General features: G+C 43.7%; 1 protein-coding gene across 1 annotated transcript in view; it reads left to right on the top strand.

The window, feature by feature from the left end:
• The window catches only part of HORMAD1 (HORMA domain containing 1), a 140,140-nt gene extending 114,971 nt beyond the window's left edge, over positions 1-25,169 (top strand). The window contains exons 13-14 of the mRNA XM_073567236.1: positions 8,066-8,134; positions 24,853-25,169. Of these exons, the coding sequence (XP_073423337.1) occupies positions 8,066-8,134; positions 24,853-24,939 (156 nt within the window). The 3' untranslated portion in view covers positions 24,940-25,169. The remainder of the gene's footprint in view (positions 1-8,065; positions 8,135-24,852) is intronic.
• Positions 25,170-27,568: the final 2,399 nt, after the last annotated feature.

The following is a 27,568-nucleotide window of genomic DNA, read 5'->3' as shown; positions in this document are numbered from 1 at the left end:
AGATGGGGAAGAGAGAAAGCGCACAGGGGTGAGAGAGACAACACAGGGGGGAGACAGTTCAAACGGGACAGCACATAAGAGGAGAACACAGCACAGGAACGAGAGAGACAGCAGACAAGGGGGATAGCACATGGGGTAGACAGGTCAAAGAAGAAAGCACAGACGGGAGAAGTCAGCACATGGGGAAAGAGAGAACAAAGGGGGAGAGATTCTCAAAGCTGCAAAGCCTGCCCCCATTGTGACATTACCGCCCTCCCAATGCGAAATCATCGGGCCTCCACCTAGTGTATATATATTGTGAGGCAGCGACCGGAGTCATATGTGAGAGTTGCTATGTGTCCCCCAGAATGCGCTCAGAAGCATATTAGGGTGGTTTCACATTAGCGCTTTTTAAGCGCACGCACGGCCGGGGGTAGCTCCGCCCCCGAGCCGGCTCTCTGCCCGGCGTGCCCGCCCCTTGCTTGTATCGCCGCCTCCTAGCGCACAGCGGCGCCTGCGATCGGCACACCCTATCTTTAGCATAGGGTGCGCAGATCGTGCGCAGGCCGTGCGCTAGTTGCGCTTTGACCTGCGCTGCGCACTTTTGACGGTGCGCCGTGCGCGCCAAAATCCGAAAAGTTTGATTTTGGCGCGCACGGCGCACCGTCAAAAGTGCGCAGCGCAGGTCAAAGCGCAACTAGCGCACGGCCTGCGCACGATCTGCGCACCCTATGCTAAAGATAGGGTGCGCCGATCGCAGGCGCCGCTGTGCGCTAGGAGGCGGCGCTACAAGCAAGGGGCGGGCATGCCGGGCAGAGAGCCGGCTCGGGGGCGGAGCTACCCCCGGCCGTGCGTGCGCTTAAAAAAGCGCTAATGTGAAACCAGCCTTAGATCCGCTGGAGTGGCCTTTCGTCGCAGCAGTGTGCCTGTGACTCACAGGGCAGATTAAAAGTGAGTTTGAGCCTGGTCAAGTTATTTGGACCAAGGAGTTTATTCAGGAAAACCCGGTATGGGCTTTTATTTTTGAAACGGACTGCAGGAAGGTAGTTGGGGTCCGGTCCGTTTCCTCCAGCCCAGGTCTTATAAGTGGCCTATGGCCACAGATTGGAGAGAGGAAAAAGAAAACCCTGCAGAAAGGGTTTTGGGTGTGTCAGTTCTGACTTGCACAGAGCCAGAGCAGTGGTCTGCAGATCTCCCTGTGTGAGGAAACACAGGGCCAAGCTGAGCCAAGGTCTGGCACCCCTTTCATACCCGGGCAATGCGGTTGCTCACGGCAACTGGCCATGGACTGTTTTGTTGCTTCTCGGCTGCGATCCGGAAGATACAGCGTGCTGTGCACTGAGTGAGTTTTGTTGGACATTAAAAACGTTTTTGAACTTGCTTGGTTCACTCCTTCATAACTGCACAGCGTGGACACCGCTGCTTTACAATATATATTCACTTATTTGTTGACATCTCAATTCTTTTTTTTTGTTAAATAATATATATATTTAGCTTACAAAAACGCATACGAATCCGCATGAAAAAAACGCATGAAAATCCACATCAAATCCGCATCAGAAACGCATAAAAACCACGTAGAATTTAAACTGCTTTTTCTGCCAAGAGAAACAGAATCCGCACACATTTTTACAAAAGCAAATCTGCAACGTGTGCACATAAAAATCATATTTAACCCCTTCCTGACATCCGACGTACTATCCCGTCCACGGTACCCGGGCCCGTATGACCGTGGACGGGATAGTACGTCTACCGCGATCAGCGGCGCCCACGTGGTGAGCGCCGCTGATCGCGGCCGGGTGTCAGCTGATTATCACAGCTAACACCCGGCACTATGTGTCAGGGGCGGTCATGGACCGCCCCCGACACGTTAACCCCTTGCACACCGCGATCAAACATGATCGAGGTGTACCGGGAGTTAAAGGGAAGCATCGGCAGGGAGGTGGCTCCCTCCGTGCTTCCCTGAGCCCCCCCACGGCAGCGCAATGTGCAGCGCTGCTGCGGGGGGCTCCTATCCTCCAGGCCCCCGAATCCAAGATGGCGACGGGGACCTGAGGAAGCTGGCTTCCTCAGTGCCTGCAAAGTGCAGGCAAGAGGAAGTCTTCTTCAATGCCTGTGACAGATTGCTGATCTGTCACAGTGATCTGTGATGTGACAGATCAGCAATCTGTCACAGGACAGTGATGTCCCACCTGGGACTATGTAATAAAGTAAAAAAAAAATTAAAAAAAAATGTAAAAATAAATTAAAAAAAATCGCCAAATAAATTAGAAAAAAAAAAAAAAAATTCCCTCAATAAATCCATTTTTTGGAAATAATAAAAAGTACATATATTAGGTATCGCCGCGTCCGTAATGACCCGCCCTATAAAACTGTCCCATTAGTTAACCCTTTTAGCGAACCCCTTAAAAAATAAAAATAAAAAACGAAGCAAAAAATGATTTATTATCATACCGCCAAACAAAAAGTGTAATAACGTGCGATCAAAAAGACGCATATAAATTTCCATGGTACCGCTGAAAACGTCATCTTGTCCCGCAAAAAACGAGCCGCCACACAGCATCATCAGCGAAAAAATAAAAAAGTTATAGCTCACAGAATAAAGCGATGCAAAAATAATTATTTTTTATATAAAATAGTTTTCATTGCATAAAACCGACAAAAACATAAAAAAACGACCTAAATGAGGTATCGCTGTAACCGTACTGACCTGAAGAATAAAACTGCTTTATCAATTTTACCGCACGCGGAACGGTGTAAACGCACCCCCCCAAAGAAATTCATGAAACGCTGGTTTTTGTTCATTCTGCGTCCCAAAAATAGGAATAAAAAGCGATCAAAAAACGTCACGTGCCCGAAAATGGTACCAATAAAAACGTCAACTCGTCCCGCAAAAAATAAGATCTCACATGACTCAGTGGGTCAAAATACGGAAAAATTATAGCTCTCAAAATGTGGTGATGCAAAAACTATTTTACAATAAAAAGCGTCTTTTAGCGTGTGACAGCCGCCAAACATAAAAACCGCCATAAATAGTAAGTCAAACCCCCCGTTATCACCCCCTTAGTTAGGGAAAAATAATAAAACTAAAAAAAAAGTATTTATCTCCATTTTCCCGTTAGGGTAAGGCTGTGTGCACACGCTGCGGATTAGGTGCGGATTCATCCGCGCGGATTTTGTAAAATCCGCAGGTGAAACCGCAGGTCAAAAGACCTGCGGTTTTACCTGCGGATTGCTCTGCGGTTTTGTCCTGCGGTTTTTCATCTCAATAGAGGAGATGGCAAACTGCAGGAGAATCCGCAGAAAGAATTGACATGTCAATTCTTTCTGCGGATTGAAAACTGCAGATAATCCGCGCGGAAAATTCCGCACCGTCTGCACTGCGGTTTTTGATTCCCATAGGGAATCATGGTACTGGGGTCCGCAGCAGCCAAAACCGCTGCGGAACCGCAGCAAAATCCGCAGCGTGTGCACACAGCCTTAGGGTTAGGGCTAGGGTTAGGGCTAGGGCTAGGGTTAGGGTTAGGGCTAGGGTTAGGGCTAGGGTTAGGGCTAGGGTTAGGGTTAGGGGTGTGTTGGGGTTAGGGTTGGAGTTATAATTGAGGGTTTCCACTGTTTGGGCACATCAGGGGCTCTCCAAATGCAACATGGCGTCTGATCTCAATTCCAGCCAATTCTGAAAACAATTTTTGGGGTCCAATTTCTCCTGTTACCCTTAGGAAAATAAAAAATTGGGGGCAAAAATATCATTTTTGTGGAAAAAAATGATTTTTTAATTTTCACGTCCGAGTGTTATAAACTTCTGTGAAGCACTTGGGGGTTCAAAGTGCTCACCTCACATCTAGATAAGTTCCTTAGTGGGTCTAGTTTTCAAAATGGGGTCATTTGTGGGGGGTTTCCACTGTTTAGGTACATTAGGGGCTCTCCAAAGGCAACATGACACCCGCAGACCATTCCATCAAAGTCTGCATTCCAAAACCTCACTACTTCCCTTCCGAGCCCCGACATGTGCCCATACAGTAGTTTTCTCCCACATATGGGGTATCAGCATACTCAGGACAAATTGGACAACAACTTTTGGGGTCCAATTTCTCCTGGTACCCTTGGGAAAATAAAAAAATGGTGACTAAAAGATCATGTTTGTGGAAAAAATACGAATTTTTTATTTTCACGCACGGGCGTTATAAACTTCTGTGAAGCACTGGGGGGTTCAAAGTGCTCACCACACATCTAGATAAGTTCCTTGGGGGGTCTAGTTTACAAAATGGTGTCATTTGTGGGGGGTTTCCACTGTTTAGGTACATTAGGGGCTCTCCAAAGGCAACATGACACCCGCAGACCATTCCATCAAAGTCTGCATTCCAAAACGTCACTACTTCCCTTCCGAGCCCCGACGTGTGCCCATACAGTAGTTTTCTCCCACATATGGGGTATCAGCATACTCAGGACAAATTGGACAACAACTTTTGGGGTCCAATTTCTCCTGGTACCCTTGGGAAAATAAAAAAATGGTGACTAAAAGATCATGTTTGTGGAAAAAATACGAATTATTTATTTTCACGCCCGGGCATTATAAACTTCTGTGAAGCACTGGGGGGGTCAAAGTGCTCACCACACATCTAGATAAGTTCCTTAGGGGGTCTAGTTTCCAAAATGGTGTCATTTGTGTGGGGTTTCCACTGTTTTGGTACATCAAGAGTTTTCCAAACGCGACATGGTGTCCGATCTCAATTCCAGCCAAAAACGTCAAATGGCGCTGCTTCCCTTCCGAGCTCTGCCATGCGCCCAAATAGTGGTTTACCCCCACATGTGGGGTATCGGCGTACTCAGAACAAATTGCACAATAACTTTTACGGTCCTGTTACCCTTGGAAAAATAAGAATTGAGGGTGAAAAGATCATTTTTGTGGAAAAAATATGATTTTTTAATTGTATGGCTTTATGTTATAAACTTCTGTGAAGCCCATGGGGGTTCAAAGTTCTCACCACACATCTAGATAAGTTCCTTAGGGGGTCTAGTTTCCAAAATGGTGTCATTTGTGGGGGATTTCCACTGTTTTGGTACATCAGGGGTTTTCCAAACGCGACATGGTGTCCGATCTCAATTCCAGCCAAAAACGTCAAATGGCGCTGCTTCCCTTCCGAGCTCTGCCATGCGCCCAAATAGTGGTTTACCCCCACATGTGGGATATCAGCGTACTCAGGACAAATTGCACAATAACTTTTAGGGTCCTGTTACCCTTGGAAAAATAAGAATTGAGGGTGAAAAGATCATTTTTGTGGAAAAAATATGATTTTTTAATTGTATGGCTTTATGTTATAAACTTCTGTGAAGCCCATGGGGGTTCAAAGTTCTCACCACACATCTAGATAAGTTCCTTAGGGGGTCTAGTTTCCAAAATGGTGTCATTTGTGGGGGGTTTCCACTGTTTTGGTACATCAGGGGTTTTCCAAACGCGACATGGTGTCCGATCTCAATTCCAGCCAAAAACGTCAAATGGCACTGCTTCCCTTCCGAGCTCTGCCATGCGCCCAAATAGTGGTTTACCCCCACATGTGGGGTATCAGCGTACTCAGGACAAATTGCACAATAACTTTTAGGGTCCTGTTACCCTTGGGAAAATAAAAATTGGGGTGAAAAGATCATTTTTGTGGAAAAAATATGATTTTTTAATTGTACCGCTGTACGTTATAAACTTCTGTAAAGCCCTTGTGGGTTCAAAGTTCTCACCACATATCTAGATAAGTTCCTTGGCGGGTCTAGTTTCCAAAATGGGGTCACTTGTAGGGGGTTTCCACTGTTTAGGTACATCAGGGACTCTCCAAACGTGACATGGCGTCCGATCTGAATTCCAGCCAATTTTGCATTGAAAAAGTCAAACGGCGCTCCTTCCATTCTGAGCTCTGCCATGCGCCGAAACAGTCGTTCCCCCCCACAAATCAGGTATCAGCGTACTCAGGACAAATTGCACAATAACTTTTGCAGTCCAATTTCTCCTGTTACCCTGGTAAAATAAAAAAATTGAACCTGAAGTATTTTTTTTGTGAAAAAAAGTTAGATGTTCATTTCTTTTTAAATATTCAAAAAAATTCCTGTGACGCACCTAATGGGTTAATAAACTTCTTGAATGTGGTTTTGAGCACCTTAAGGGGTTCAGTTTTTAGAATGGTGTCACTTTTGGGTATTTTCTATCATATAGACCCCTCAAAGTGGCTTCAAATGTGATGTGGTCCTAAAAATAAAATGGTGTTGTAAAAATGAGAAATCGCTGGTCAACTTTTAACCCTTATAACTTCCTAACAAAAAAAAATTTTGGTTCCAAAATTGTGCTGATGTAAAGTAAACATGTGGGAAATGTTACTTATCAAGTTTTTTGTGTGCCGTATCTCTGTGATTTAAGGGCATAAAAATTCAAAGTTGGAAAATTGCGAAATTTTCAAAATTTTTGCCAAATTTCCATTTTTTTCACAAATAAACGCAAGTTATTTGAATGAAATTTTACCACTAACATGAAGTACAATATGTCACAAGAAAACAATGTCAGAATCACCGGGATCAATGGAAGCGTTCCAGAGTTATGACCTCATAAAGGTACAGTGGTCAGAATTGTAAAAATTGGCCCGATCATGAACGTGCAAACCACCCTTGGGGGTGAAGGGGTTAAAACACGACTTCATTTCTGCACCAAAAATGCATCAAGTAAGTGGGAAAAGGCATAAAGTTCAATAACCAGAGAAGACTGTTATTGTGCAGATCACTATTTATCCAACGTGTGAACTCTACCTCACAGGCATATAAAAGCCAGATGTCCTACAGTGAAGCTACATAAAGATGAGAAAGTTCTGGCTGCTCTGTCTGTGAATGAAGGAACAAAAAAGTAATTCACAGATCCCAACTAAGGACGCACAGATTATGTCGCTCCAGGCCTGACTAATCAAATGCCGTGAAGGTAAGAGATTTGCTGCTTCCGTCCAGTCGCCAGGACACTGGACCTGGACACTGGATCAGAGACAAGTAAATCTATCTGCTCATCGCTAGTCCCTACTGTCCAAGATACAGCAGACAGTCCTGCATTTGGGTCTATGCCCTGCAGTCTGCTGAATGTCTCTCACTGCCAGCGCTCCTCTGTCAACTCCTGCCAGGGGAGAAAGAAATGGTAAATGGGCGTGGATTGTGGTGTGGCCAAATGTTGCTGCAGCCAGTGTAGCACTCCGCATGGTTTGTCCCTCTTTCTGTTTTGTAATGGTTGGTAGCTTTAGTCAACGGTGTAACTCAAAAATACAATTTATCCCACAAAATAAATATTTCAAAGTTAAAGCTATCAGGAAAAGGAGGGAAATAAAGAAAGCGTAAAATAAAAAAAATTGGATTAAATTTTCAAATGATAAATATAAGGAAAATAGGCAGCTGATCTCCTAAGAAAATCTTGCTTTAATTGTTTCTTTCCACTAGGGGGCAGTGCTGCACCTCTGTCAATAATTGCCGGCATTCACATCATAGATGTCATAGATAACATTGTGTTGTGAAAATGTATTCCCCCTCTTCCTCCTTTATAACAATGCATCCACACCCAGGGAGAGAGAAAGTGTTCGTCTTCTGCTGTAAAGTTCTGGGTTATTGCAGAGGCTCAGAACTAATAACGCAGCAATATTTCATGTTTCACCCGATTTTGGAAAGCACCTCATTGGAGAGCCTGAAATGAAAGAAGAAAACAGAATTTTGACATTTCGATAGCACCACAGTATAAATACCCTATCACTTGAAGCAAAGCACAGAGAACAATGACACTCCTCACTACAGTATCCATTTTAGGACATGATCACAAAATCGGACACTGTACCTCACAGATCTTGTCCTTTGTGGGATATGAACCCAAGACCCCAGCACTTCAAAGCCACAGTGCTAACCACTGAGCCACTGTGCTGTCCATAGTTATGACATTATGTCCACTGTGATATGTGTTATATAGCTGGGCTGACAAGGACAGGAGTCTCCACACAATATCAAGCTGATAGTTCAGCTCCAAAGTATAACAATGGTGACTATACAGTGTGCATGAAGATCTCTGATCTCATTTACTTTCTAGAAACATGCAACAATACTTGAGAAGAAACAGAATAAAGGAGGCAAGAAACGTCAGCAGCCCAAAAATCAGGTAACATAAGACAACTGTGATAGGAATGACCAGCCCTGGTGTATATCCAATATATGTAAATATGGGGTAACACTAGCCAGTTTGCACTGATCAATAAATATTTACCGATTGTGTAGTAGATCATTCAGGGCACATAGGCTGCCATTGTTCTCAGCAGCACAGGTCCTGTTTACGCAAGATTATCTTTTCTACAGCACAAAAGATCATTTCGCCCAACTAATGGCTGTTTTAAATTTAGGTATTTGTATTGAGAGTGAGTGTGTCTCTACATGCTGTGACACTGCTTGAACAAAACGAAAAAAGTGGTTTGGTACCGTGTTAGCCAGTAGAAAAAAAAATATAAGGCTATGTGCGCACGCTGCGGATTGTTCTGCGGATTTGTATCTGCGGAACCGCAGGTAAAATGACCTGCGGATTGGCCTGCGGTTTTCCCCTGCGGTTTATCATCTCTACAATGGAGGAGATGGTAAACCGCAGCAGAATCCGCAGAAAAGAAGTGACATGTCATTTCTTTCTGCAGATTCAAAACCGCAGCTTTTCCGCAGTTAAAAATCCACAGCATGTGCACAGCAGATTGTAAATCTCATAGACTTACAGGCTTCTGTACACTGTCTGCAGATCCACAGCGGCCGGATCCGCAGCAAAAACCGCAGCGTGTGCACATGGCCTAAAGTGCTCTCACTGTTTCTTCTGTGTATATATATATATATATATATATATATATATTATTACAATATAACTATGCAAATAGCCTCATTAGAAAGACAACCAGAATTTTAGTGCCACCTAGTGGAGAAAACAATCATATAAATCAATATTGACCCCTTAACAAGCCTTGTTACATGAGGCTGGTTTCACACTTGCGTTTTTTTGCGCTGTATTTTAGCGCTAAAAAACGCATGCTTTCCCCCCTATATTTTGCATGGGATGCGCTTATGTGCGCATACACATGTGTTTTTACGCGCATGCGGTTTTTTGCGGTATGCGCTCGGGCGCACAAAATGCATCCTGTTGCATTTTTTGGGCGTCCGACTTGCCTCAAAAAAACGCATGCGCGCGCGGTTTTTTACAGCAAGACACCCATTATAAGTCTATGGGTGCGCATATGTGCGCATTGGCATGCTTATGTATGCGTTTTTTTGCGCATGCGTTTTTTTGTTAACCATTAGTTGGAATTTAGGGGTTTAGGTTAGAGTTAGGGTTAGTTAAGGGGGTTTAGGGTTAGGGTTAGTTAGGGTTAGGGTTAGTTAAGGGTTAAGGTTTGGGTTAGGGTTAGTAGGGTTTGGTTAAGGGTTAGGGTTACGGTTAGTATGGTTTGGTTAAGGGTTAGGGTCAGGGTTAGGGTTAGGGTCAGTGTTAGGGTTAGGGTATGGTTTGGTTTAGGGTTAGGGTCAGGGTTAGTGTTAGGGTTAGTAAAGTCATGGTTTGGGTTAGTGTGAGGGGCCACCTAATGTTGGAAAAAACCGCAAACGCGGTAAAAACGCACTAAAAACGCATACAAATGCATAAAAACACTGCGTTTTTTTCATGCTTGCTCATAATAATAATAATAATAAATTTTATTTTTATAGCGCCGACATATTCCGCAGCACTTTACATTTCAGAGGGGATTTGTACAGACAATAGACATTACAGCATAACAATAATCACATACAGTAGATTATAACAAATAACAAGAGGAGTGAGGGCCCTGCTCGCAAGCTTACAGTCTATGAGGAAAGAGGGAGACACGAAAGGTGGGTGGTAACAGTTGCTCTGATTGTATGGACCAGCCATAATGTTAAGTGTGTAACAGTACAGACACAGAGGGCTAATGGATGCATAAAGCATGTGGGAACATGATGCTGGGAACCTGGTTATGGTAAAACTTTTGGCTCTGCCACACAGGGATAGGTTAGGTTAATGTGTTGAGGCGATAGGCCAGTCTGAATAAATGCGTTTTCAGGACACGCTTAAAATTGTGGGGATTGGGGACTAATCATATTGACCTGGGAAGTGCATTCCAAAGAATTGGCGCGGCACGTGTAAAGTCTTGGAGACGGGAGTGGGAGGTTCTGACTATTGAGGATACTAACCTCAGGTCATCAGCAGAACGGAGGGCGCGGGTAGGGTGGTATACTGAAACAAGGGAGGAGATGTAGGGTGGTGCTGAGCCATGGAGGGCTTTGTGGGTGAGGGTAATAAGTTTATACTGAATTCTGGAGTGGATGGGTAGCCAGTGTAATGACTGGCACAAGGTAGAGGCATCGGTGTAACGATTGGTGAGGAATATGATCCTGGCTGCAGCATTCAAGACAGATTGGAGAGGGGAGAGTTTGGTAAGAGGGAGACCGATTAGAAGAGAGTTACAATAGTCGAGACGAGAATGAATAAGAGAAACAGTAAGAGTTTTTGCAGAGTCAAAAGTAAGAAAAGGTCGAATTCTAGAAATGTTTTTGAGGTGCAGATGACAAGAGCGAGCCAGTGATCGAATGTGGGGGGCAAAGGAAAGCTCGGAATCAAGTATGACCCCAAGACAGCGGGCATGTTGCTGGGGAGTAATAGTGGAACCACACACAGAAATAGCAAAGTCGGGTATAGGTACATTAGTAGCGGGAGGAAACACCAGGAGTTCAGTCTTTGACAGGTTCAGTTTCAGATATAGTGAGGACATGATATTAGACACAGTGTTTAGACAATCTCCAGTGTTTTCTAGAAAGGCTGGCGTGATGTCAGGAGAAGAAGCGTATAATTGGGTGTCATCAGCATAGAGATGGTACTGGAAACCAAATCTACTGATTGTTTGACCAATAGGGGCAGTGTACAAGGAGAAGAGGAGGGGGCCTAGAACCGATCCTTGAGGAACCCCAACAGTAAGGGGAAGGTGAGAGGAGGAGGAACCGGCAAAAGAAACAGTAAAGGAGCGGTCGGAGAGATAGGAGGAGAACCAGGAGAGAACGGTGTCCTTGAGGCCAATGGAATGGAGCATAGTGAGGAGGAGCTGATGATCCACAGTGTCGAATGCTGCAGAGAGATCCAAGAGAATTAGCATGGAGTAATGACCATTTGATTTAGCTGTTAGCAGATCATTAGAGACTTTAGTGAGGGCAGTTTCGGTGGAGTGTAAAGAGCGGAAACCGGATTGGAGAGGGTCGAGAACAGAGTTTTCTGAGAGATAGCGGATAAGACGGGAGTGGACCAGGCGTTCCAGGAGTTTAGAGATGAAGGGAAGATTAGAGACAGGTCTATAGTTAGCGGCACAGTTTTGGTCGAGGGATGGTTTTTTAAGTAGTGGATGTATGATGGCATGCTTAAATGAGGAGGGAAAAATACCAGAAGAGAGAGAGAGGTTAAATATTTTAGTTAGGTGAGGGGTGACAGCAGGGGAAAGGGACTGGAGGAGATGTGACGGAAATGGGTCACTGGTGCAAGTAGTTGGGCGAGAAGATGCAAGGAGCCTGCTTACTTCTTCTTCTGTGACTGGTTCAAAATCAGAGAGTGAGTTAGATGCAGTGGGGGATGGAGGACAGTGCATGGTATGAGGGGATTTGGAGATAATTTCCTGTCGGATCTGGTCAATTTTTTCTTTGAAGTAATTGGCCAGATCGTCAGCTCGGAGCTCCGTGGTTGGGGCCTGTACTCTTGGATTGAGTAGAGAATGAAAAGTGTCAAAGAGACGTTTCGGGTTGTTGGACAGTGAGGTGATGAGGGTGTTGAAATAGGTTTGTTTGGAGAGGTGAAGGGCAGTGTTGTATGTTCTAAGCATAAACTTAAAATGGATGAAATCTTCGTGTAGATTGGATTTTCTCCACAGACGTTCGGCGCACCTGGAGCACCGCTGCAGAAAATGCTTGAAAAAAACGCAGCATTTGTATGCGTTTGTATGCGTTTTTTTCAATGCGTTTTTTTGCGGGAAAAACGCGCTGCAAAACAAAGCAAGTGTGAAAGTAGTCTAACACAGAATTGTAAACCAAAACAGACATTACATTTACACGCGTGTCTTTGGGTGTTTACTCCTCATCAGTGTAAAGTATTAGGAAGTCTAAAGTGGCTAGGTGAAAGACCTCATGACAAGTCTGAGTGCAAAGACATCATAAGGAGACTTACTCGCCAAGCAGCGCTTCCCTGAGAAATTAAATATGCAAATAGTCTCTTCACAGAGAACAAAAACAAACTCTAGTGGTACCTATTAAAGGTATCAATCCTAATAATATTGACCTTTTAACAAGCCTTACCATATGACTTAGGGTGGTTTTACGTTGTGTTAAACGCCATGCAATGCTCCTGAGGGAAATTAAATTAAATATGCAAATAAGGCTATTTGCATATTTAACCCCTTAGTGACAGAGCCATTTTACAGCTAAATGACCAGGCAAATTTTTACAATTCTGACCACTGTTACTTTATGAGGTTATAACTCTGGAACGCTTTAACGGATCCTGCTGATTCTGAGACTTTTTTTTCATGACATATTGTACTTCATGTTAGTGGTAAAATTTCTTTGATATGTCTTGTGTTTATTTATGAAAAAATGGAAATATGGCGAAAATTTTGCAATTTTAAAACTTTAAATTTTTATGCCCTTAAATCAGAGAGATATGTCACATAAATTTCTTAAATAACATTTCCCACATGTCTGCTTTACATCAGCACAATTTTGGAACCAAAATTTATTTTTGTTAGGAAGTTATAAGGGTTAAAAGTTGACAAGTAATTTCTCATTTTTACAACAAAATTTACAAAACCATTTTTTTAGGGACCATTTCATATTTAAAGTCATTTTGAGGGGTGTACATGACAGAAAATACCCAAAAGTGATACCATTCTAAAAACGAGACCCCTTAAGGTGCTCAAAACCACATTCAAGAAGTTTATTAACCCTTTACGTGCTTCACAGGAACTAAAGCAATGTGGAAGGAAAAAATTAACATTTAACTTTTTTTGCAAAAAATTTACTTCAGAACCAATTTTTTTTATTTTTACAAGTGGTAAAAGAGAAAATAAACCACAAAATTTGTTGTGCAATTTCTCCTGAATACGCCAATACCCCATATGTGGGGGTAAACCACTTTTTCAGCTCAAGGCAGAGCTCGCAAGGGAAGGAGCGCCGTTTCACTTTTTGCTGCAATTGAGATCGGATGCCATGTTGCGTTCGGAGAGCCCCTAATGTTCCTAAACAGTGGAAACCCCCAAAAAGTGACACCATTTTGGAAACTAGACCCCTTGAGGAACTTATCTAGATGTGTGGTGAGCACTTTGAACCTTCAAGTGCTTCACAGAAGTTTATAACGTAGAGCCGTGAAAATAAAAAATCATTTTTTTCCACAAAAATGATCTTTTCGCCCCCAAATTTTTATTTTTACAAGGGTAACAGGAGGAATCATACCCCCACAGTTGTGCAATTTGTCCTGAGTAAGCCGATACCCTATATGTGGGGGTAAACCACTGTTTGGGCGCACGGCAGAGCTCAGAAAGGAAGGAGTACCGTTTGACTTTTTCAATGCAGAATTGGCTGGAATTGAGATTGGACGCCATGTAGCTTTTGGAGAGCCCCTAATGTGCCTAAACAGTGAAAAAAAACACAAGTGACATCATTTTGGAAACTAGACCCCTGAAGGAGCTTATCTAGATATGTGGTGAGCACTTTGAACCCCCAAGTGCTTCACAGAAGTTTATAACGCAGAGCAGTGAAAATAAAAAATCTTTTTTTTTCCTCAAAAATGATTTTTTAGCCCGCTATGTTTTATTTTATCAAGGATAACAGGAGAAATTGGACCACAAAAGTTGTTGTGCAATTTGTCCTGAGTACGATGATACCCCATATGTGGGGGGAACCACTGTTTGGGCGCATGGGAGAGCTCAAAAGGGAAGGAGTCTGCGGGTGTCATGTTGCGTTTGCAGAGCCCCTGATGTGCATAAACAGTATAAACCCCCCCCACAAGTGACTTCATTTTGGAAGCTAGGCCCCCGAAGGAGCTTATCTAGATATATGATGAGCACTTTGAACCCCCAAGTGCTTCACAGAAGTTTATAAACGCAGAGCCGTGAAAATAAAATATCTTTTTTTCCTCAAAAAAGATTTTTTAGCCCGCTATTTTTTTATATTCCTAAGGGTAACAGGAGAAATTGGACCACAAAAGTTGTTGTGCAATTTGTCCCGAGTACACTGGTACTCCATATGTGGAGGGGGACCACTGTTTGGGCGCATGGGAGAGCTTGGAAGGGAAGGAGCGCCATTTTGGAATGCAGACTTTGATGGAATGTTCTGTGGGTGTCATGTTGCGTTTGCAGAGCCCCAGTTCTTGCTCCAACCCTAACCCCAACACACCCCTAACCCTAATCCCAACGCTAACTCTAATCCCAACCCTAATCCCTAATTCTAATCCTAATTTGCCCTAACCCTAATTCTAACCCTAGCCCTAATACTAGCCCTAACCCTAATTCCAACCCTAACCCTAATTCTAACCCTAGCCCTAACCCTAGCCCTAATTGAAAAATGAAAAAAAAATATTTTCTTTATTTCATTATGTTTGCCTATCTAAGGGGGTGATAAACGGGGGGGGGGGGCTATTTACTATTTTTTTTATTTTGGTCACTATGATAGTTTATCATAGTGATCAAAATGAATGAATGGAATCTGCCGGCCGGAGCCAAGATGGCGGCGCCCACAGGAGGAAGCCGCGGGGACCCAGGACCACCGGGAGGAGACAGAGGACAACCGGGAGGTACAGGGGGATCAGGGACTTTATTTCTCCTCTGATGTGCGATCACATCAGAGGAAAGAGAAATTAAATGCAAAATCGCAGCTTTTTTTTGCGGTCGCGGTTATAGGGTTAATAACGGCGATTGCAAAATTGGGGTCGGTAAAAACCGACCCGATTCATGTTCTCTGGGGTCTCGTCTACCCCCGGCAGCTGAGACCCCGGAGAAAATCCGACACTGGGGGGTGCTATTTACTTTCTCCACTACGCCGTGAATTAACAGCGCTGTGGTTTAAATACCCTTAATTACCGCCGTTAAAAGGCATATCGGCGGTCGTTAAGGGGTTAAGAGAGGACAAATATTTGAACTCTAGTGCCACATTTTGGATGTAGTTATCCTAAAAGTCAATATTGACCTTTTCACATACCTATTCATGTGACCCAGGATAAAAAGCCAAACCACACTACATTTATAGACACATGTTTTACCCCTCATCAATGCAGAACATAGATTTGATTTGGCCAAGTGAAAGGCCTCTTACCAAAAATCTAACGGGGAACATTTATCCTTATTCATGGTGTTCGTCCCTTAGCAGTGTAGTAAGTCTGATTTGTATCAGTGGGAGGCCTCTGACATGAGGTTAAGGGGGGAACATTTTTCCTCATATTAATATTCCATATTAGCATTTAGTCAAATGCATTATATGGTGTGTGTTTCTTACCAGATTGGCCCTGTCCATAAGAATAAATGCCCCCCCCCCCTTAAGCTGCATGTCAGAGGCTTCTTACTGAGCCAAATTTGACTTTTTGCACTACTATGTCAAGACTCAAGCATCCTCAATAAGGAAGAATTTTCCTGGCAAATGCCTTTCATTTAGTCAAATCAGATCTCTACTATGCATTATTGATTATCTTGCTTTTTTTACCTTACATTAACAATGCAGTTGTCATGGCTCTGTTTTAGGGTGTCCCGAATGCAGGGGCTCCTTCCCTGTCCATAACGCTAGGGGCACCCTTGATCGCCCTGATTCCTCAATTACTTCTGATGGTGAAGACGCCAGGGCTACGTATCTCGCCTTACCTCCTGAATCCGCCTTCAGTCTGTACCCTTTCCCCACCCAAGGAAGAAGGGAGTAATAGTGTCCCGTAATACACCTACTAGACTAACAAGGTAATACGAACAAGTATAAAGGAAAATACCAGTCATTCAAATATACACACATAAACAACAGAGGTAAACACTGGGGAGTGGAGGATCGGGTTAAAACAAAGTAGCAGAAGCAAGAGAATTTTCACACACTCAAAACCTAGCAACAGTCACAGATAAATCCAACAAATGCCTTCTCCAATAACAGCCATCAACAACCTCCAGCCATGCAGCAATAGCTACTCTGACAATGAGTGCTAGCTAGGATCAAGTTGATATAGAAGATGGGAGTGACTAAAAGTGCACAGCTGAGAGCCTTAATGCAGGAAAGCTTCCATGAGCTCTCAACTGAGCAGATTAACCCATGCACTGCTAAAAGAAACTTACACCATTTAATATGAATGTGAAGTGCTTCTAATCATTGCAAGAGTAGGAGAAATCAGACTCTATGGTGTTTTGGCTCCTCTCTGTCACGGTAAACCCGTGACAGTACCTTATACGAGGGACGTCCAGAATCGGGTTTATCAGGGTGTGCCACATGAAAAGACTAGATCATACTGGTCACATGGACGTCACATGCTGGGAGCCACATTCTCTCTTCAGGACCATATCCCTTCCAGTACAGAGGACCCAATGTATTTTTTGAGTAGAGATTGATGAAACACATTATGGATCCTAAAAGTGGGCGGCAATGCACAGCGGAATGCTACAGGATTGACAACGGTCACAATTTTTTAAAGACCGAGGAACCTGGGACCCAGTTTCCAAGCGGGAACCTCCAACTTTGAATGTTCCTTGAGGACAACTACACCAAGTCACCAACACACAGGTCTGGACCCACCAAATGCCTCCTATCAGCCACTCTTATATTTTGTCCCATCTTCTTTAAATTATCAATAACCCCTTGCCACACAGACGTAATTGATAATGATAATCGTTCTTCAGGTATTCTAGAAGAACGATTCCTATTAAATGAGCTGAAATAAGGATGAAATCGATATGCCCTGAAAACCGGGCGACTTACCAGTAGACTTATGACAACGATTATTTACAGCAAATTCAGCAAGTAAGTAAGTAGGTAACCAAATCCTCCTGATTTTCAGACACAAAACACCTAAGATAAGTCTCAAGATTCTGGTTAACCCATTCAGTTTGCCCATTACACTGTGGGTGAAATGCTGAAGAGAATGACAGGTTGATCCCAAATGAGTGCAAAACGTCCTCCAAAATTAGAATATAAACGGCACCCCCGGTCAGAAACAATATCGGTAGGGATCCCATGTAATTTTAATGTAATAGGTCAATAAAATGTGATATTTTACTGAATCTGTCCACCACCACCAAAGTCACAGTATTACCTGCCGTCACTGGTAGATCAGTGATAAGATTGATAACTCAGTCCAAGGTGTACTGGGACTCACCAATAGTTGGAGAAACTCAGATGAGTACAAGAGGTTTTAGAATGTGCACAGACACTGCAGTCGGCTACATACTCCTGGACATCGTGATATACCCTTGACCACCAAAAATGCAGAGTAAGAAGATCTGTGGTGGCTTTACTACCAGGATGCCCGACCAAGACCAAATCATTATGTTCACTGAGAACTCTCAGACGGAGATTCACAGGTACAGTTTCTCTAACGGACAGACAGCAGGGGCGTCCCCCTGAGCCACAACTACCAGTTTCTCAAGATCACAGCCTATAGATGCAATAACCACCCCTTTTTCAAGTATAGGAAGTGACACACCCCAGAGGCCATGGGATACTCGGTACCGGGCTGGTTGTCTTAAAGGGATGTGTCACAGTGGCAGTGACCTGGTCCATGGCCCCAGGCGGTCATGTAAAAGGGGAGTATTGATTAGGGATAAAGTTTATGTAGTGATTTGTGACGCCAGTTGGAGTGTTTGACTGTAGTATAGCTGGCACTGCAGATGATCCCTGGGGGAGTAGATGGTGATGGCAGTGCAGATGTTTAACTCTCTCCAACCAGGGCTGACCCCCAGAGATTGTGATTTAAGTAGAAGGCACGGAGTAATAAGGCAGGAGACAAGGAAAGTCACTTTATCATTTATTGTAGTTCAGGTGCAGATCAGAGGTGACATTACAACTCTCACCAGGTTACAGTCTGCTCTGCAGAATGGGAGTTATCCTCTCTGCTGTGACTCAGTGTAAGCTTCCTGCTATTCTAATCCCTTCTGGGACCAAGGCTTCCCAGAGTTTAGAACTTCCAGTATAGCCCCTACTCACTGTGTATTCCTCATCTGGCAACTTGTAGCTTGGATTCTGTGTGAAGCTCATGTTCTTTCTTGCACAATCCTCACTGATCCTAGTTTGCTGCAGTCTTCCCGGGTAAAACACTCCACTGTTGGTTGTATAAACTCACACAGTGTCTCAGCTTACCACCCTGCTCTGAAAGCATTAATGGCCTAGGGGCTGACTCCCTGATTCTTCTTAGCTTTACTCCTGGAGGGAGCACATGGCTTGGCTTCCAAGAGCATTCTCCATCTTTCCTTCTTCACCACTGAAAACAACAACTCCGACTCCTCCCCTTCCCAGTTAGGGAATGTCTGTAAAGCTCTAAGCTTCAGACAAGTAAGGGAGTGAGATAAATTGTGTGTATGTGTTGTGGTCTCTAGCAGAGAAAGCATAACTCCCATTCCTCACAAAACACATGCAAAACAGTACATATTTAACCCTTTTGTGGTGATAAAGACGCAGGGTGCCACAGAAGCGGCTCACAATTATCTCCACCTCCAGGAAAACAGAGATTAAGGCATCCGCCTTAATGTTCTTGTTCTCTGGCCTATATATAACAAAAAAGTTAAACCTGGTGAAAAACAATTTCCATTTTTCCTGTCAATGCATTAGACATTTCGCAGACTCTAGATATATGAGATTCTTATGACCCATGAATAACCGGATGAACTGCCCCCTCCCAAAAATGATTAAAATCTTCACAGGCCCATTTGATTGCCAAGAGTTCCTTGTTACCAATGCTATTATTTCTGTCTGCAAATGACAGTTTTTTAGAAAAGTATGCATATGGACGCCATTTACCTGGAGATGCAACCCTGCAACAATACAGCCCCAACCCCCACTTCTGACGCGTCAACTTCTACAATAAAAGGCTGAGAAACGTCAGGCTGTATGAGAATCGGCGCTGATGCAAAATACTCCTTTACGGTATCAAATGCCTCCCTGGCTGGACTGGACCATTTGGAAAAGTCTGTCCCTTTCCTAGTCATATCAGTCAGAGGTTTAGCCACTACCGAAAAGTTTTTAATAAACTTATGGTAGTAGTTGGCAAAAGCGAAAAACCTTTGTAATGCCTTCAAACCTTTAGGATGATCCCAATCCAGTACGTCCCGGACTTTTGCTGGATCCATGCAAAAAACGATGAACAATAAAACATATTGTAGAAAAGGGATCTCCTCAACCGAGAACATACATTTCTCTAGTTTTACAAATAATTTATTGTGTCTAAGACCTGCCTGACAGGTACCTGATGTGAAACAAGGTCAGGTGAATAAATTAATATGTCATCAAGATAGATTACCATAAATCTACCTACCAGGTGACTAAAGATGTAATTTGCAAAGTGTTGAAAAACAGTGGAAGCATTAGTCAACCCAATGGCATCACAAGGTTTTCATAGTGTCCCTCGGGTGTATTGAAAGCTGTTTTCTACTCATCCCCCTCTTTAAAGGGAACCTGTCAGCAGGATTGTGCTGAGTAACCTTTAGACAGTGTCAGTTTGGTGCCGTTATTCTAAATTAAGTGATACTGTGGTTGATGAAATCTGTCTTGTGATTGTTTAATCTTTATTTTCAGTTTTGAGTTAATGATATGCTCGTACTCTGGGGCGGGGCTGTGGGGGGTCTTCATGTGGTGCTCTGATTAGGTATTCATCAATATTGCATCTGACATGTCACTGATCCCTTAATGATCTGTCCCCTAGTTTCCATACTGAATAATATATATATCAAGAAAAAAAATCCCCTTCGGCGGTGGCACCTGCACTGCAGCATGATCGCATATTTCTTTTTTTATTTTAGGACTTTATGGATAAAATGGAAGAAGAGGATTACATGCACATTATATATGCGATCAGGCACCTGCCTGCAGAAGGGGATTTTTTTTTCAAGAGATATATTTATATATATATCTATCTAATATTCATTGTATAAACTAGGGGATAGGCCACTGAGGGATCAGTGACCAGTCAAAAGAGATAGTGATGAATACCTAATCAGAGCACCACATGAAACCCCCCCCACAGCCCTGCCCTGAAGCACGAGCATATCATTAGCTCCAAATTGAAAATAAAGATTAAACAACAACCACAAGACAGATTTAATACACCAAGGTATGATTTTAATCAGTTTAACATAGCTAACCTGACACTGTCTGTAGGTTACTGTGCACAATCCTGCTGACAGGTTCCCTTTAATATGAAAGAGATTATATGCTCCCCTGAGATCCAGTTTGGTCCTACAATCTAATTAAAGAGGTCTGGGAAAAGAAGGAGCTGATACGGATCCTGGACCGAGATCTGATTGAGTTTGCACAAATCTATGCAGGGTCGCAACTCCCCCCATCTTCTTTACAAAGACAAACCCCGCATCAATGGAGGATGAGGATGGTCTGATATGACCCTTTTGCTAAACTTAACGTTATATAGTCCTTCATTGCCTGCCTCTCTGGACCAGAGACATTATATAGTCTGCTCTTTGGCAGCTTGGCCCCAGGGACAAGATTAACGGCCCAGTCATAAGGACAATAGGGAGGAAGTTCTTAACACCCCTACTCTTAAAACACATCCCGAAAGTCATACAGATATTTAGGCACAGACTGGGTATCCACCCTTGCAAGCAGTGTCCTTGACAATACTCACTGCACTTTACCACCTCCCGAGTCTGCCAATCTACCACAGGGTTGTGCAGAGTGAGCCAAGGAAGTCCAAGAACCACAGGAGAGGGCAGACCCTCTAGCACATAACAGTTAATATCTTCTTAGTGCATGGCCCCTACCTGTAGATGTAATCCTCAGATGACTTGAGTAAAATACCCCTGTCTCAAGGGTGCAGAGTCGATGGGGATTATGGGTATAGATCTGGTCAGTGTATTTGGTTTGAGGCCCTGGACCTGGACGAACCTAGTGTTGATAAAGTTAAATCAAGCCCTACTGTTCAGAAAGACAGAAACAACCACCTTATTTTTGCCCAGATGGATTTCAGCAGACAGAAAAAATTGTGTCCTCCCCACGCAGGAGATATGTACACCTGGGTTGCTAACTTCTCCACAACCCAGGCTCCTTAATTTTCCATCGGCTGTTTACAGTGAGGAAGGCAAGGACATGTGCCCACGAAATGGCCCTTTCTTCCACAGTAAAAACTTACTCCCCCATTGCGCCAAACAGATTGCTTTCCAGAACGAGTTTCCCCACCCAACTGCTTAAGTTTCTCAGATGTCTCAGACCAGGTTTCCTTTGGGGTGTCTCTTTATGTCTCTGGTGAAGACGACGATCCACCCAGATAGCCAGAGACATGGCTGCCTCAAGGGAAACTGGAGTCTCATACAGGGCTAGGGCATCCTTCACTCTTTCTAATAGCCCTTCACAATACTGGCTACAGAGCGCGGGGTCATTCCACTTAGAGTCAGTGGACCACCTCCGAAACTCGGAGCAATACTCTTCCGCCAGCCAGTCTCCCTGCTGAAGCTGACGTAGTATGGACACAGCCAGGGAGATGCTGTCAGGGTCGTCTTATGTATGACCTAGTGCCAGAATAAATTCCTCCAGTGTCTTGAGCGACTGGGAGTCAGACGAAAGAGAATGTCTATGGTTGGCTGTCACCCTGAAGGAGAGAGATTACTATCCCCACCTGTTGCTCTACGGTTCCTTAGGAAAAAGGACGTAACCTGAAGTATAGTTCACAGGCCCCCAGAGAACCTGTCAGGCAAAATGATCTTGGCTTCCACTAAGGGTTTGGAGATGTTGATCCAGCTCACAGGACACCAGCTTGCAGGTCAAACATAGAGTAGCTTTATTCTATTTTGTTAAAAACAATGGTGCATTGCAAAAGAGGTGGAACTGTGTCCTGTTGTGAACTCTCTTGATCTGACTTCTGAGTCGGCGCTCCCTCTGGTGGTTGCCGCGGGTAGTGGAGCTGGCCATATTGACAGAAGTCTATCACCTGAAGACGATGATTGGAAGTCAGGGGTTACTGACTGGGAGGATTTAAGTGAGCAAGCTTCCTTCAGTTGCTGCTGGTGATTTGTTTGTCTTCCTGTGTATTGTGAAGTCTCCTTTTTCCCCTCCTTGGTCTTGCATCATTCAGAGAAGTTATTTGTTTGCTGGAATCTTTTGCATTTGATATAGTTTTTACCTTTCTCTGCTTTTGCTTTGCTGTGCGGGTTCAGCATTATTCCCTACTGGGATTTGAGCTGGACCCCCCCTTATATGTCACAGCTTATGTCATTCTGTTCAGTATTGCTAATCCCCTGTTATATTAGTATCTTTTGCTTTGCTTCCAGTTCACACCAGAATGCTGATCTAGCGAGGGAGAGGTTGTGTGGCCTCAGTGTTTTTGTATATCAGATGTGTTGGATTTTTCAGGGTTTTTGCGTGATTGCAGACAGTATCTTTTCTGTCCTGTCCTATCTAGACAGTTTGGGTCCCATCATTTGCTCACTCTATTTTCTGCCTGCGTTTGTGCCTCATCTTGTTTCACCGACAATATATGTTTGGGGGCTATCTATTTCTTTGGGGTTCTACTCCGGGGCAGTTTAGCTTTCCCCTTTCTTGCTTTAGGCTTAGTTAACTCTTTGGCTGTGCCGAGGCGTCTAGGGCATTGTAGGCACATCCCACGGCTAATGCTAGTTGTGTTGTTAGGTTTAGGGGTCTGCAATCCACTAAGATGCCAACCTTTCTGGTCTGTACCCTTCCCCACCCAGGGAAGAGGGGAGTAGTAGTGTACCGTAATACACAAACCAGACTAACATGGCAATACGAACAGGGATAAAGGAAAATACCAATCATACAAATATATACTCATAAACAACAGAGGTAAACACTGGGGAGTGGAGGATGGGATTAAACCAAAGTAGCATAACCTAGCAACAGTCACAGATAAATCCACCAAACACCTTCTCCAATAACAACCACCAACAACCTCCAGCCATGCAGCAAAAGCATTCTCTTACAATAAGTGCTAGTAAGGGCCCAGATTATATAAGAGATGGGAGTGGTAAAAGTGCACAGCTGAGATCCTTAATGCAGGAAAGCTCTCAGCTGAGCAGATTAACCCCTGCACTGCTAAAATAAACGTACACCATTTAATATGAAGTGCTTCTAGTTAGTGCAAGAGTAGGAGAAGACTCTGCTGTCTTCTGGCTCCTCTCTGTTGTCGTAAACCTGTGACAATGCATGTGTAAATGTAGTGTGTGGTTTGGCTTTTTATTCTAACTCATATGGCAATGTTTGTTAAAAGGTCAATAATATATTAGCTATTAGGATTTCAACCTCAAATACTGAATCCTTGTCTCTCTGAAGAAGCACTTTGCATATTTAAATTCCTTGCCATTGCATGGCCTATAAGTCTCATTATACCATTTTTTCACTCTCCATAAGGTGAAATGTTTTTCCCTTGAACTGCATGTCAGAGGCCTTCCACCTACATAAGATCTCCTACCTGAGGAATACATTTCTAGAGACATATGTTTGTAAATGCAATGCTTGCTTTGGCTTCTAATTCTAGGTCATGTGCCAACACTTGTTAAAGGGTCAATAATGTAGTATTTGGTTTGGTTTGGCTTTTTTCCTTAAAGGGGGTTTTACACATAGCGTCACGATTTTGTGACGTTATAGCGATATCGCTAGTGATATCGCTATGTGTGATACTTACCTCCAACCGGCTCCCCCGCTGGTTATCGCTGATCGCGCGAGAATGTCCGGCTCCATTTCTCATCGTCAGCTTCCTGCTGGGGCTTCCTGCTGTGACGACGAGCGACGCGTGGAGGCAGGCGGGAGGACGTCTTCATCACTGTGTGTGAAAGGTGAGTATCGTCCGCTGTATCGCTGCTGCATCGCTGTGAGATCTTTCTGTGTGAAAGCTGACTAGCGATCACTTAGCGATGCACCAGCGATCCTGACCGGGTCAGATCGCTGGTGCATCGCTAAATGTAAAAGGGCCTTTAGGTATGTAGCAAGTTCCTTTAAAGGATCATCAATATTGATGTTTAGGATTATTTCCCCAATAGGTGGTGCTAGGGTTGAAGTTATCTTTCTTTTTGAAGAGGCTGTTTGCATAATTAAATTCCCTGAGGAGCATTTCATTGCTTATATGTCTCCTTACACTTAGCACCATTTAAATGGAGAAATGTTCCCTTTTATATCCGTTATAACTGTGTGACGGGAGCTGTCTAGTTATCATATGCAACTGAGGTAGGAGTTTCTGTTGTCCTTGTGATGCAATATATGTACTGCATGACTAAGATGGTGGTCTGCTTCAGAGAATATACATGCTTGTAATCCCTATGAGATACACATATATACAGTGTATGAAAATTTGTGGTATACTTCTCTACATCTGGGTTCTGTGATCTCACGGTGATAACATGAATTTATGTTGTCACCATCTCAGTAATCTATCGTGTATATATGATTACACTGCAAGAGAATTTCCTATCACAGTTACAGATGATGACTAGATACAGTAGCTCCTGTCAAACAGTTATTATGAAAATGATGACCTTTCAGCTGCCCTGACTATATACGTATAATCTATTAATTTATTTAGGCGACTATAGCGGGAAGATCGGTAAGAAGCAGTGGCAGAGAACTATTCATACTATGAATACAGTGGTAACAGCTTCCATATTGTTTTTTGCAGACTCAGGTTTTGGAACTTCCCTGTAGTCAGGATGAACCAACTGTACCAAAAAGAAAACGATTCAGTGAGCCGAAAGATCCCATATAGATGATCTGCCTCCTCCCATCGCCACTGTTCTTAAGACTTCTTACAAGTTATCCCAACCCACAGTTAATTCAATGTTAATTTTCATTTGTTAGTTCTCAGACCTTTTTCCTTAAAGAATTAAATAATATTTTGTTATTGTCAAGAGACATCGCAGACGTGCCGCAACTCAAGATTGAAAAATAAAAATATTAAAAGTGTAGCAGCTGCACAGCGAGCTACACGTGGCCCTCCTTGATTGTCTAATCTCGGTTCACTTCTGCATTGTGGCTTCTCTTATAGACAGATACAACTCTGTACCCAATCCATTGGCTAACAAAGGCTCCAGCACAAGTGTGAACATAGCCCAAGACACTGGAATGTATAAGGAGCTCAGGAAAACTCTCCTTGCCATATTCTGCTCTTTGTTATCCTCATATGTGCCTTTGTATGAGTTCAGGTCACCGTGCACATCAGTGATCTCAACTTGTGTGTGCATATTGTTGTGAATTGTGATTTAAGTGTACACAGTGCCCTTATCAGAAAGTCTAGCAAAGACAGAACAGGCAGGTGGTGTCATGAAAATCTGCCTGCAGTGTAGCACCTGTAGGAATCTACTGATGACATTATTTATCTTCTTGAGCCAATTCAACCTGACTAAGACAGCAGAACATTACACTGTGCCACCACTGCAGACACAAATTGCTATACAGCTATTCATAGTTGCAGCACTAGAGTTGAGCGAAACGGCAAAGTTTCATGAAACGAAACCCGACCCTAGGATGAGGTCGGCCACGAGGTCGGCGACTTACGCGCCAAAGTCACGTTTCAAAAGTTTGTTTTGCTCTCTTTTTCAGCCAATCAGGATCCACGGACACTGTGGGCAACGTGATGACATAGGCAGAGGTCACCACCATCTTTCAGAAGGGCATGCAAGTGATTGGCTTGCTTTGGTGGGCGTCGCAGGGGTTATAAAAGGGCGTGCACGCCGACCGCCATCTTACTTCTGCCGATCTTAGCATAGGGAGAGGTTGCTGCTGCTGATTCTGTAGGGAGAGCGTTAGGCAGGGAAGAAGAAAAAAAACCTGCTTCTGCTGCTAGCGATTTTGCCTGTACAACACACCAGTCACTGTGTGTGCAGTGCAAGGGGAGGCTATATTGTGGTGGATCAGCGGTGTTGGTTGTTAGGCTGCCTTCTAAGGCTTCCTGACAGCTGCATTGCTGTTTACCCACTGCTCTGCAAACTGCTTTTTTAAAAGCAATCCCAATTTTTTTTTTTGTCCTGCTGAGGTACTGAGCGTGCATTTTTTCACACCATACAGCGGTGTACGCTCCTCACACAGTACCGTGTAACGGCTGTTATCACAGCCACAGTGAAGCTATCTGTGTGTCACTCTGTGAGAATAAGTCGAGGACATGTTCCGTTCTTACAGACCTGCACCTACTAGTTTTGTCTAGCTTTCAAACAGTTAAATATATTTGCTGTTTGATCACATTCAAAACTATAGAGAGACAGCGTGTGTCAGTCCGTATACTTAAAAAACACGGAGCTTGACAATTTTACGTACACTGGACAGCCGTGTACGTGCACGCTCCTCTCAGTACCGTGTAACGGCTGTTATCACGGCCACAGTGAAGCTATCTGTGTGTCACTCTGTGAGAATAAGTCGAGGACATGTTCCGTTCTTACAGACCTGCACCTACTAGTTTTGTCTAGCTTTCAAACAGTTAAATATATTTGCTGTTTGATCACATTCAAAACTATAGAGAGACAGCGTGTGTCAGTCCGTATACTTAAAAAAACATGGAGCTTGACAATTTTACGTACACCGGACAGCCGTGTACATGCACGCTCCTCTCAGTACCGTGTAACGGCTGTTATCACGGCCACAGTGAAGCTATCTGTGTGTCACTGTGGAAGGATAAGTGGAGGACTTGTTCCGTTCTTACAGACCTACACTCTAGGGAGATTCCTATTCTGCCCAATTCTACATACACCTTGTAGTTTGTGATACACTAGCCAATTTCTGCCTGTGACATAGCGCTGTGATATTCAGTGGGCCTCACACAATCCAAAAGTGTCCAGTGTCCACTAGTGTGTGCAGAAATTCAAAATCTCCCTTTTCCTGTAGTCACTTTTTTCACACCTGTGCCATCGAGCCTGTGACATAGCGCTCTGATATTCAGTGGGCCTCACACAATCCAAAAGTGTCCAGTGTCCACTAGTGTGTGCAGAAATTCAAAATCTCTGTGATCCTGTAGTCACTTTTTTCACACCTGTGCCATCGAGCCTGTGACATAGCGCTCTGATATTCAGTGGGCCTCACACAATCCAAAAGTGCAGAAATTCAAAATCTCCCTTATCCTGTAGTCACTTTTTTCACACCTGTGCCATCGAGCCTGTGACATAGCGCTCTGATATTCAGTGGGCCTCACACAATCCAAAAGTGTCCAGTGTCCACTAGTGTGTGCAGAAATTCAAAATCTCCCTTATCCTGTAGTCACTTTTTTCACACCTGTGCCATCGAGCCTGTGACATAGCGCTCTGATATTCAGTGGGCCTCACACAATCCAAAAGTGTCCAGTGTCCACTAGTGTGTGCAGAAATTCAAAATCTCTGTGATCCTGTAGTCACTTTTTTCACACCTGTGCC

Source organism: Dendrobates tinctorius, unplaced genomic scaffold (assembly GCF_039654945.1).
Source record: "Dendrobates tinctorius isolate UK_male_01 unplaced genomic scaffold, ASM3965494v1 ptg000019l, whole genome shotgun sequence".
Lineage (NCBI taxonomy): Eukaryota > Metazoa > Chordata > Amphibia > Anura > Dendrobatidae > Dendrobates > Dendrobates tinctorius.
Note: the sequence above shows the minus strand (reverse complement) of the source record. Positions and strands in the feature narration are given on the sequence as shown.